The sequence below is a fragment of the Genypterus blacodes genome, unplaced genomic scaffold (genome assembly GCF_046128005.1).
Source record: "Genypterus blacodes isolate CSIRO-AG114 ecotype Tasmania unplaced genomic scaffold, CSIRO-AGI_Gbla_v1 ptg000032l_1, whole genome shotgun sequence".
NCBI classification, from domain to species: Eukaryota; Metazoa; Chordata; class Actinopteri; order Ophidiiformes; family Ophidiidae; genus Genypterus; species Genypterus blacodes.
This window is the reverse complement of record NW_027466845.1, coordinates 5075128-5087588: the sequence shown is the minus strand read 5'-3', so window position 1 is coordinate 5087588 and position 12461 is coordinate 5075128. Positions and strand designations below refer to the sequence as shown.

At 48.6% G+C, this 12461-nt stretch overlaps 1 protein-coding gene across 1 annotated transcript in view; it reads left to right on the top strand.

Annotated features, from left to right (window-relative positions):
- ncam1b (neural cell adhesion molecule 1b) overlaps window positions 1-8449 on the top strand; it is a 54673-nt gene extending 46224 nt beyond the window's left edge. Inside the window, exons 16-21 of the mRNA XM_076146115.1 lie at window positions 1184-1312; window positions 1424-1600; window positions 4448-4646; window positions 5520-5636; window positions 6507-7583; window positions 8235-8449. Coding sequence (XP_076002230.1) covers window positions 1184-1312; window positions 1424-1600; window positions 4448-4646; window positions 5520-5636; window positions 6507-7583; window positions 8235-8358 — 1823 coding nt within the window. The 3' untranslated portion in view covers window positions 8359-8449. The remainder of the gene's footprint in view (window positions 1-1183; window positions 1313-1423; window positions 1601-4447; window positions 4647-5519; window positions 5637-6506; window positions 7584-8234) is intronic.
- The last annotated feature ends 4012 nt before the right edge of the window (window positions 8450-12461 follow it).

Below are 12461 nucleotides of genomic sequence, written 5' to 3'. Positions count from 1 at the left end.
CTTGTCCCCCCCCCCTCCGTCCCCCCTCCCCCCTCCACCCACCCACCCACATGTGCATTGTTTGGTTGTCTTATTATATTTCTCACGTGCCTCTTCTCCCACTCTCCTCTCCTCCGCCGGCCGATCACACGTGTGCGCTTCATGTGACTGTGACTGTTGTTTGGCCTTGCATGGTGCCGGTGAACCCCCCCACCCTCCCCTCCTCCTCCTCCTCCACCTCCACCGCTCAGCTGAAGGTAAACGTCGTCTTCCAGCATGTTCCCGCCCGACCGGAGAAGCAACACTAACACTTAACTGGAGAGCATCGCACCCCGCAGTCCAAAACTTTAACCAATTAACCGCTTCTGTGCTAAAACATCTAACCCACGTCTACCAGCAGGATTAATCATGTTAGACACTCAGCCTCAGCTTGGATGAATGAAAGAGGGCCAGAGCTGTCTGAAGGTCTCATTCAAAGGCTTGTCAGAGTGATACCTCTCACCTCTCTCCCCGTGGCGGGAATCATCTCTGCCCACGCCGAGCCTTAAACACCCAATCACACTGCTCTGGCTCTCCGTCAAGTTGCTTTTAGTTTTCATCATCGTGCAGCTTCACCCTGAGTTCATTACATCATCCATTGTCATCTTTAATCCCCTTTTTAACCGGTGTGAATCCGGTGGAAAGGGGTTTCTACGGTACTTTGGAAAAGCAAAAAGATGTTTTTGGAAGTATTTGTTGGAAATTTGCTCCCAAAAATGTTAAATAATCTCAACAACTAACGAAAGGCCCTCAAAATTCAAAATAATAGAAGTGTAGATGAACATGAACTAATTCAACCAGTCAAGCAGCATCAAAGCACACGAAGATTAACCACCGTGCACCCCCGTCTTCTTCTTCTTCTTCTTCTTCTTGTCTGTCGTGGCCCATCTGATACGTTTGTCAGATTCCACTCTTATCGTCCCGTCTGATATTTGTGTTATTCTGGGTGTAAATCCATGATGTCACCTGATTGTTACGTGTCAATCCCCCTGATGGCATCCGTCAGCGTTTTGATGCCAGTTGAGAATTTCAGGATGACGGCATTTGAGAACGCCACCCTCCAAACACTTAGACTCAGCTGTAACTCCTGACCTGGAAGCGGTGGAGTCGACTCGTGGCTCTCTGCCTTTTCCATGATCCCTCTATTGCTGTTGTGTGCCTGTAGGGTATCCCAACCCTCCTAAGGTGGAAGGGACGCCGCAGCTCAAAGGAAACTCGATCAAAGTCAATTGGATCAAGCAGGACGACGGCGGCTCGCCCATCTTACATTATCTGGTCCGCTATAAACCAGTGAGTGCGGCGCTTTGCCCCGGGTCACACAGTGCAACAAGTCTTCTCGTGCCACAATTCTTCATATTAATTTGTGTGTGTGTGTGTGTGTGTGTGTGTGTGTACCTTCAGAGAGACATGTCCGATTGGAAGCCAGAGATCCGGCTGCCCAGTGGCAGCGACTATGTGGTTCTTAGTGGGTTGGACTGGGACACAGAGTACAGTGTCAATGTGGTGGCAGAGAATCAGAAGGGCAAATCCCAGCCGGCGACGCTGTCCCTCAGGACGTCCACCCAGCCGGCCGCCATCCCAGGTACCCGCCCGCACTCCCCCCCGCCCCACCCCTGCCTGCCCGCTCGCCCGCCCGCCCGCCCGCCCGCTCAGGCCTCTCTCACACTTCCTCAGCTACTAATCAAAACTTTAAAACTCAACCACCCGTCGCACTGACAGGCAGACTGACAGCTAAGTATGCCCTCACAGAGGCACTGAGGAAGAACGTTCCTCCCCCGCCTCCATTGATTCGCTTTCAACTCTCGGCAGCCTTTGTTAAACGAGCGCCAGTTTGATCTCGCAGAAATCGGGGACGGGAACTTTCGGGGATGAAAGGATCCTCCACTCCAAACAATTTGCTGCGCAGCCATTGAAGTTTTTTTTGCTTCGTTTTCTCGCCATTGTTTACCATCCGAGGTCACAGAGCTCAGCAGAGTTCGTCACCGCGTGAATCTGACCCCTGATTAGCCGCTGATTAGCTCGTTAGCTCTGGAGGTTTTCGCGCTACTGAAGCTTCCGTGGAGCTTTGCTGAAACATTGCAGCATGTTACGTCTTCCTCACCCTTTGGGTTTTTTTTTTTTTTTTTTTTACTTTATATCTTCATTCTCCAGTCTGAAGCATTTCCCACTCACACCACCGCTGGGTCACCATCTCGTGAACATGCCGTGGTCCCTCCCCCTCCCCCTCCCCCCTCTTGTGCTTTTTGCTTTTTATGTGTTGCTGTGGTTGCTCTGTTTCTCCTGTTTTTCGTTTTGGTGACACATTTTCACTTTCTCTCTCTCTCTTCCTCTGTTTTTTCCCCCCCGCCCTTCTCTTTTTTTCCTCTTTGTTTCTCTTCATTCCCCTCCCCTCCCCCCTCTTCCTTTTATTCTTTGTCCCTTTCTCTTTGTCCCCCCTCTCTCTCTCTTTCTCTCTCTCTCTCTCTCTCTCCGTCTCTCGGTGTGCCTGCCACCCTTTGCCTCGGTCCTGGACATTGCATTGGTGCTGTGGACCACGTTGAACATTTCCGTCCCGTCCTGACTCCTACCCCCCCTCCACTCTCCTCTGTGTGCATTTCGCTGTGATCCAGCAGCCACTCTGGGCTGTCCATCTGTGACATACACTTTGGTATCACTCATCCTGTCCCTCATTGCTGTGCTCCTGCTTTCATAGTCCAGCGGGGGGGGGGACTCCTCACACGGTCACTTGTAAGAGGAGGAGGAGGATGATGTGGAAGAGGAGGAGGAGGAGGGGTTGGCCTTTCTCTGGCTCTCTGGACGCTTTCACTCCTTCAGCAGGACTTTGTCCACGGCAGATGTGTCTCTGTTTTTTGGGGGGAAGGGAGGAAGGGGGCGCTGTAGCCTCAGAGCTGGCCAGACACACACTGAAACACAAAACAAAGGCGGCGAAATCCTCTCTCACTCTCTCTTACTCTCTTTTTCTCACTCTCTCTCACTCACTCTGACTCTTTTACTAACTCACTCTCATTCACTCTCACTCCTTCTCTCTCTCTGACTCTCTTTTACTCACTCGCTCACCCTCCCTGTCTTCGTCTCTCTTTCTCTTACTTTCACTCTCCGTCTTTGTCTCTTACTCACTCTCTCATTCTCACTCACTCTCCCTGTCTTTCTCTCTCTTTTATCTCATTCTCTCTCATTCTGTTTCTCCCTCTCTCTCTGTCTCTCTTTGTCTCACTCTCTCTCTCTCTGTTTCTCCCTCTCTTTCTCTCTCACTCTCTCTCTCCTTCACTCTCTCACTCTCACTCTGTTTCTCCCTCTCTCTCTTTGTCACTCTCTCTGTTTCTCCCTCTTTCTCTCTGTTTCTCCCTCTCTCCCTCTCTCTCTCTGTTTCTCTCTCTCTCTCTCCCTCTCTCTCTCCCTCTCTCTCTCTCTGTTTCTCTCTCGCTCTCTTTCACTCTCTCTCTCTCTCCCTCTCTCTCTCTCTTTCTCTATCTCTCTCTCTCTCTGTTTCACTCTCTCTCTCTCTCTCTCTCTCTCTCTCTCTCTCTCTCTCACAGACCCATGTTTGTCGCTCAGCGTAGCATATAGACAGCAGAGGGGTCGACAGTTTTACCGTAGCGGAATTGGAGACGAGGTGTCGTGTATAGAAAATAGCACTTTTTTGTTTGTTTTTCTGTTTGTCATAGAACACAGAGCGGAATGCTGAGCACCGGACACACACACGTGTACTGTATGTAAAGATTTGTAACATTAACTTTTACACACGGCGGAGAACAGACTTTGAAACATAATGTAGTCTTAATATTGCCAGAGTTTGAGCTGTTCATATGCAACCACTTTTGTTTTTTCTGTGTCAATTACTAAGGAAAATGTCTTAAGTATATCTAATGTATATAATGCATATCGGATTCAATTCAATATGAGCTAACTGTTTTCATACGTAAATTTGTACTTTCATGGTGTTTTACTCAGCTGCATCTTCCTCTTTGGATCTATTATCGATATCTAAAGAGTTAAATCCATAATCAATCAATGCCGTCTATGATTACAAATCAGTAGTGAAGCTTCACATCGTCCTTCAGGGTGTCTGGACGTCTCTCATATACATTCTGTCCACAGCAGTTAATGCATGTCAAGGTAACAAGCAACGTTCTATTGTAAAGCTTTCGTTTTCTAATTCCAAATAAATATATTCAGTGTACACACGAGTGGTTTGAAGGAGATTTAGTTGCATGTTTATTTGAAATTAGCAGAAATGCATCTACATTCACGCTGTGGCCTGTAGACACGTGTGGGTGTGTGAGCGGCGCAGGTGAGTCCTTCATCTCCTCATTCATTCACTCATGGCTGTCAAGTGTTTAAAGGTTTATCGCCACCGTCGCTCAGTTCCTCCTCCTCCTCCTCCTCCTCCTCCTCCCCTCCCTCACCCCTCCCCCTCCGCTCCCAGCAGATGCAGGTGATGAGGCGGCGTTCCCGTCCGGCGTCATGCTCTGGGCCGGCGTCCTGGTGGTGGCGTTCGTGCTCGTGCTGCTCGCCGTGGACGTCACGTGCTACTTCGTCAACAAGTGCGGCCTCATCATGTGCCTGTGCGGCAAGTCGGGCTCAGGCAGCAAAGGGCACAACCTGGAGGAGGGCAAGGCAGCGTTCATGTGAGTATGCAGACACCGATCATGGTGGAGGTGTTTAATGTAAAGTTACACACCGTCGCTCCGTGTTACAGCTCCCACTTCACACTTTTAAATTCCTTACGTGCCCCGGCTTTGTTATCGTTCTGTTCCTTCCTGTTTTTTAAAGAAGAACAGAACAGCAAAATGTGCAAATCAGCCCAAGACGCTTGTCAAGTTTTAATTTCCGCTTTACACAGTTTAAGCCTCCTTATCTCTTTTACGGCACGACTAGGACCACAGCCAGGAACGACTCGCTGTAAAACATCAATGTATGCAAATGTATTCAAAGAGAAAAGCCGCTCGACATACACAATCACACAATACACACTAATGGAACGTGCATAATACAGCACCGGGTCTAGAGTGAGTGAGTGAGCGAGTGAGTGGACGCTCTAAATGAGGTCATACGTTTAGTTTGATACAAAGCTTAAACAATGTTTACTGGAGAATCAGAATCGAGTGTCTTCAGCGTCAGAATGTTTCTTCCTCGTGTCCACAGACTGAATGATGTCACAGTTTCAGTCTCTAGATAATGGTGCTGCTCTGTGATGAAGATCAGTTTGGTCCTCAGGGTGGAGTTTTCCCTCCGCAGTAATCTGAAGGATTCTGGCTTTTAAACGAAGCTCTGAACAAACACTCTCCTGTGTGCAATAACGCAAAGTTGAGATCAATTTCCTTCGCCGGGGTTTGGAAAGCAGGAAGTCTGGCGCTGCATCATCATCATCATCATGCCGCCTCGAAACGATGCGACCGCTCCATCAGACTAATACGATCGTATCGCCTTCATCCCCCACCTCCCTCCCCCCCTCCCACCCTCACTGATGTTTGTGTCACATTACGTTTCCCATTCCACAGAAAGGACGAGTCCAAAGAGCCGATCGTGGAGGTGAGGACGGAGGACGAGTGCACGGCCAACCACAACGCGGCTGGGCCCACGGAGCCCAACGAAACCACGCCGCTCACCGAGCCAGAGTGAGTACATCACGAGCGGACTGACGGCACGGAACCTCCCCCCCTTCTTTTCACCGCCCTCCCCCCTCTGTTAACTCACTGCACTCCACTTTAAAGAATAATTCCTGTGTTCTGAGACTCCATGGGATCAAATCGGACGCATCAAAAGTTCACACGCTGGCCATTCTTTAGTGGAGTCCACTGGATTTTATTGTGTATTTCTGTCTTCTTTTTATTTTCGCTGTTTTTTAAAAGAGCGATTCTGTGACTTTGTGTTTTGCTCTCCGGGTCATTTTGGATGAATTAACGTCCGCATCCTGTCGAGGTTAAAGCAATACCAGTTAAAGACGAGGAGAGGAGAGGAGGGGAGAGGAGGGAGGAGAGGAGAGGAGAGGAGGCGTCTGGTCCCCTCTCTCTCACTCTCGCTCTATCTCTCTCTCTGTGTGTGTGTGTGTGTGTGTGTGTATGGTCGACTGGCATGAAGGTCCATCTGACAGCCACAGCAAACCATCTCTCATATCTCAGCATTGTTGGGGGGAAATGGATGATAGTCAACTGTCGCTGGTACTGTTAAACCCACATCCATGGTTCTGAGTGTTGTCGTTTCGCTTCACATTAGCTTTGTAGCCTCTGTGTTGGTGCGTGTGCGTGTGTGTGTGTGTGCGTGTGTGTGTGTGTGGGGCCGTATCCTTTAATGTCCACTCACAGCATGAATCCCTTTTTTTTTTCTGCCATAGGTTCAGTATTTGCTGTTGCCGTTGTTGTTGTTGTTGTTTTGCGTTGGTCTGACTTGAACTAAACCCTCTGCATGCTGGTCGGGGTGTCACTTCCTCTGTCACAGTCGCCCTGGTGTCTAGTCTGTGTGTCTCTGTTCTCTCCCTGCTCTCTCAGGCTGGCGGCGTTCACCGCTGCTCTGGCACTGGACGCCCTCTCCTCCGTAGCCACCAACTCTGACACAGCCACAGCCACTATTGACCCCACCCAGGATAGCCCGAGTAGCGAGAGCACCACCCTCACGAGTAGCCTGTCCGCCCCGCCCAACGACCCCTCTCCTGGCCCCGCCCCCGCTCCGGCTCCGAGCCCCGAGTCGAACTCCCCGGCCCCGCCCAACCCCCCCGTGTCCTCTGCCGCCGTCGAAGCCAAAATGGCGCCATTATTCGAGCGGCGAGGAGGTCACGACGCGCCGGGAGAAGTGGGGAAAAGCGCCGTTGCTCCTTTCGACCCCGAGCGGACTAAACCTCAAAAGTCTCCGACGCCCATTCCACCAAAGCGCAGGTACTCGCCCAAACTGGCCGCTCTGAATTCCAAAGGTAGCCCCCCCGTCTCTCCTCTAGCCACGTCCTCCGCCTTTGCCTCTCCCACTCTAGAGCCCAAGAGCCCCGCCCCCTTCCCCCCTGTCACGCAGGCCGCAGCCTCAGATGCCGAGAAGCCACCGGCCTTCGCTGCCTCCGGCCTAGCGCCCATTGCCACAGCCCGCCCGGACCCCGACTCCAGCTCCACTGCCCTGGACACAAACAAACCCACCAACCAAGCGGGTGACATTAGCGCCGCCACTGCCAAGGAAGAGATAGCACCCCCTGCAGGCAGCTCTGCTTCCGTCGTGCACAACGACCTCACTGCCCTGGATGCTTCAGATTCTGCTCCTCTCATAGCAGACGTCCCCTCCTCCCCCGCCCCGGCCTCATCCTTAGCAGCCGCCCCCGCCTCCAGCGACCTCCTCACGGCGCCGTCGGGCAAGTACGATTTGCTGACCCCGGACCTGGACGCCCCCCGCCTCCCGGCACCCGCCGACTTAGAGTTAGACCTGCCCAACGTCACGGAAAGGCCCCGCCCGCCCCTGGCTGATCTCATTAGCCTAGAAAGCCCACCTTCTCTGCCCAACGGAGACGGAGCGCCCCCCCCCTTCTCGGGCGCGGCCCTGGAGGCGTCAGAGACTCTGGCCAAGGCGGCTCCTCCTGTCAACGACGAGTACGGCTTCCTCTAGAGGTTTATCTCTGTGTGTGCGTGTGTGTGTAACGTGTACGCCCATTCATTCACCACCGCATCGTGCCATTGACCACACGATATCAAACACGCTGTAATGGTAAATTGTGCTATAACAACATTTAGGACCGTGTTGTGTGTGTGTGTGTAGTGACGCATCAAGAGAAGCAGCGTTTGTGCTTGTGTGCCCTTTTTTTGTGTGTGCGTGTCTGTGTGTGTGTGTGTGACAAACCCTCAGTTGTGTTTCTTTACACTCGGTTAGAAGAATAACTTGTTTTAATGACAAAGGCAGAAGTTTAAAGCACTCTGGCCTCCCGACCGTCTTAATCCTCACTAATTCTGCAGCTCTGCTAAAGAGAACAAAGGCAGACGGTCGCTTCTCCTGCTCCAAAGTGCAACCGAGCGAGGAGCTTTAAACGTGGCGGGAGTGCATCTATCTGTCTGTCATCATGGTGGTGAAGAAATATGTAAGAAGGCCTCTAAACCTGCGGCGCCGTCTTACATATTGGGGTGAAGACGTCATACCGAGTACATGTGTGGAGTATTGAGGCGAGACGTTGTGTCTGCTGCTGTCTTCTCGCCGCGTCCTCCTCCTCTGAGACGCTGACCCGTCCTCCCTCCTTCTCCCCCTTCCAGGAAGTTTTTCCCCGAGGAGAAAGGCGGCAAAGCGGAGGAGGCCGAGTCGTCCGACGCCCTGACGGAGATTGCCGGGGCGCACAACAGCGTCACACAGACAAATCCCACCGAGAGCAAAGCATGATGGGGCAAACACACACACACCACACACACACACACACACACACGAAACACGTTTTCCCACAGCAACACTGAGAAACACTGCAAGAGTGTTTTTCAGTTTTTCCTCCGGTGCCCTTAACTGCATAATCAAATACACACACACACGCACACACACACACGTTGAAATAGTGCGCAGATCACTGTGCTATCGTTTTCATTTTCTGAGTTTTTTGTTTGTTTGGCTCCAGTGAAAGAGTTCCGCTTTATCAAAAAGGTCACAGAAGATTTATTTTTATTTTTTTATTGTCATTTTATTTAACCAGTCGGAACGATTTAGAACACTGGAGAAGTTATATGTGATTAAACTGCACTGCTGGTGGCTGTAAAACTGTAAAAACTGAACTACTTGGGACGTATTTTACTGTTCAAATGTGAAAATTGCTTCTTTTTGTTTTTGTAGTTGAAATTCTAATTTGAGGGTTTTTGGTCTCTGTGCATGTTTGACCTGCAGGCGGTGCTGAAGTCCCGTTTGTGAGGTTAATTGTCTTTTTCCAGAGACGCTGAACACTCAAAGACGTGCGGGCGGGCGACCACCGAATCCGGCCGCGGTTCGGTGTTGCCACGGCGACACCCTTTTGGTGACGTCCAGCTGCCAGGGGCGGGGGGGTCACAAAACCTCCCCACACGCATGACGGGATCAGATCGGGCTGGTTGAGGGATCAATACTGTTACTGCCTTACCACAGTGTTATTGAACATTATTTATCAGCCATTGATTTTTATGTGAAGGAAAAAATATGGGGTTAAAAAAGCAGCTACTGTAGTCACCAAACAAAAGATTCCACAGATTTGACAAATTCCGGCAGAAGTGCTGATTCCCGGCTGAAGGCTGGAGAAGCTGTGAATCCAGGACGTCTTGTGATCCGGAGCTAAATATACGCCACTGATCCGTGTGTGTGTGTGTGTGTTTGGGGCCGCCGGCTATATTAAGTTGTGTTTTTCTTCTTCAACTTAAAAAAAAAAAAAAAAGCAGATCGGAGGTCTCTGGCTTCACGTTTTTGAGTTTTTGCATTGGGAAGCAAGAAAAAACGACAAAAAAACAAAAACACTTTTAAAAAAGCCTTTTTGTGCTATTTAAAACTACAAAGAGTTATTTTCCATTCCTGCCTGCGAGCTTGTGCACTGTGCCTGTGTGTCAGTAGATTTGTCTTGTCATCGTTTTTTATGATAATCTGCATAGCTTTGTCGTGAGATTTTGCCGATTCTCTCTCTCTCTCCTCTTTCCTCTCTCTCTCTTGCTCTCTTTTCTCTCTCTTTTTTTTTAATATATATTGTATCTTTAGAAGAAAATACAATAATTGAACTAATGTGGTCCTTATAACACGTGTAGTGTGTAACCCTGTCCGTCTCTGGTCACAGCACTGTATATCTCCGGCTGTAGTGAAGGAGCTGTAATGAGCCCGGGCATGAATCCGTCCATCATGTGTAACTACAAGGCAGAGAAATGTGCCTGTGTTTGTTTGGGACAAACTAGATCTCATGTTGATTTTTAATGAGTGTTAACTTTGAGCCTTTCTTTCTTTTGCTTTCTTTCTTTACCCCAGTTGTTACTCAAGTGTTCTTCTGTAAATGTGGTCTTTTGGATTTAGTTCCGTTTTTGTCTTTTGTACAAACTCATCACCGACGACTGCTGGTGGAGTCCAGGAAGCAGGGTGGTCCACCTGAGACTGAGTGATTAGAACATAGAGACCTGCAGTGTGTGGCCCTCAGGGGACAGGAAGCTTCTGGCCCTCCAGCTGTCAGCTGACCACCTTGCTCCCTCCCCCCTGCCTCCCTCCCTCCTCTCTGGAGACTCCTTTTTGGGTTTTATTGGGTCAAACTCAGAACATATCTGTTGTGTATACAGTCTGAGTGCTAACCCATTTACAAAATAATAATAATAAAAAAATGGCTTCTGAATCTAATTCTGTCCCGTCCCCTTTTGTCATCAAATCAATTGACATTATTGTGCTTTTGTTCTCATGTCTGTCCTGTTGCTCTGACTTTCACAGATCAGTGGTTGCAGTGCGGCGGTTTGATCACAAGATGGCAGCAAAAGCCGCTTATTTTCGCAGGGATACGTTTGTTTTCGCCATGTCATGACACTCTGGACTATTTACAGAAAGGTTACAGTGCAAACAGGTGACGGCGGGCTTCAGACTGCGTGTTCAGAGGAAATAAACACGTCTTGCATAACGTGTGTGTGTGTTAATGTGTGTGTGTTGTGTGCTCGGGGTCGATTTAGCACATCCAGGCACGGATGTCACAATAAAGTGTTTGCCAGTGGGAGTTTGATATTTATGACTGTGGTCTAGAAACCATCTAACGTGACACGAATCCACACCAGCTCTGACCTGTCATGGCCTCTCTCTCTCTCTCTCTCTCTCTCTCTCTCTCTCTCTCTCTCTCTCTCTCTCTCTCTCTCTCTCTCTCTCTCTCTCTCTCTCTCTCTCTCTCTCTCTCTCTCTCTCTCTCTCTCTCTCTCTCTCTCTCTCTCTCTCTCCCTCCAATTACGCAATTAGTGCACTGATTACAACACAATCGGATCGATCGTTGTGTGATTGCCAATAATCAGTCTCATTTCTGCCTCTTATTACAGGGAGAGGCGCGATCATGAGGCCGTCAGTAGTTCAGACGTCTCCTCCTCTGATCGCGGCCCCGATGGAGCGATCACTCACAGCCGTGACGTCGCCCGGGTGACGAGAGGCAGCCGCGTAAAGTCGCCAGCACGCAGCCGCGGCTAGAGCAGAAGTTAGGAGATTTAACCTTCAAAATAAAAGGGTAAACTGAAATAGTAAAAAACAGCTTCAAAGGAGGCGTGTAGGAGTGTTTGGCGCCACACACCGCTGCTGAAATTGATAATCCATTAGTAATGATCGGTAACTGTCTATCAGATAGAAATTTCAGTCTTCTTCCATAGATCGTGAAATCCACGGATGAAAAGTCTTCTGGATTGCTTTTGGACTGTCTGATAGTAAGTCACCTTTGCTCTTACAAATAGTGATGACCTTTGTCATTATTTTTTTACATTTTCTCTAATTAATTATCCAGTAATCCGTTACCACAAACTTTATCTGCAGCCTTAATGAAAGTTGTATCAGAATGCAGACATGGTATTCAAACTTACATTCAGCCACATACACTCATTACCATGAATAATTAGTGGCTATAATTCATTTATTTAGTTGTTTATTTTTAAAGCCTCTCGCTTTGATCTGGTACAGGGCTGTAGTGGCAGGTAAGAGCCAAAGATGAATTAGCTGATTAGTGTTTCATAAAGTATAAAATATTAGAATGTATAATTTAGTCATGTGAGAATGTGACTCCATTGTCGTGACTTCTCAGTTGAAATGACACTGATGTAATTTGTTGTGTGTAAGCTTTAGAGCCTCATACTGTGTTAGCAACAGTAGAATGGGAAGCAACAGTTTTTTGACTAAATGTAGTGCTGTGATGCCATCTGGCCTTTACAGCAACGATGTCATCTAACACACAACAACAATGTCATCTAAACAGGAGTTCCAACAATGACATCACACTTATACATTACTAACTTATACGTTTAAATATAGAGCTTATGAAATACTAATCACGTAATTCGTCTCTGGGGCGATCCACAGTCAATCACAGATTATAATAACCGTTACAAACAGATCTGCCATGTGAAAAATCCATCGCAAATCCATTATCCATTCATTATTTAATAATACAATAAACTTGTTTGTTATGGCAAGTTGACTCAACATTTATTTATGTGTGACCACAGATCCCAGCTGAACGTCTTAGTTGCTCGTCTCAACGCACATTCTATAGGATACGTCAGTAGCCTGAGCTATATCGGGATATGTTTGCCATTTTGGATGAAACTGAAATGTTGGCATTTGTTTTTGGAATAGGGTCAGTTTATTAATGCTGGCAGCTTTCTTTGGTCCACAGCCATCTGAACACACACAGACACAGACACACACACACGCTATCCTACCGTCTTCCACTTTTAGTTTTACTGTAATCAAGACACTTGTTTGTTCCCTGTGGATCAACCCAATTCAGTGAATAATCAAGGACAAAATTAGCTGGACTTGTTTTG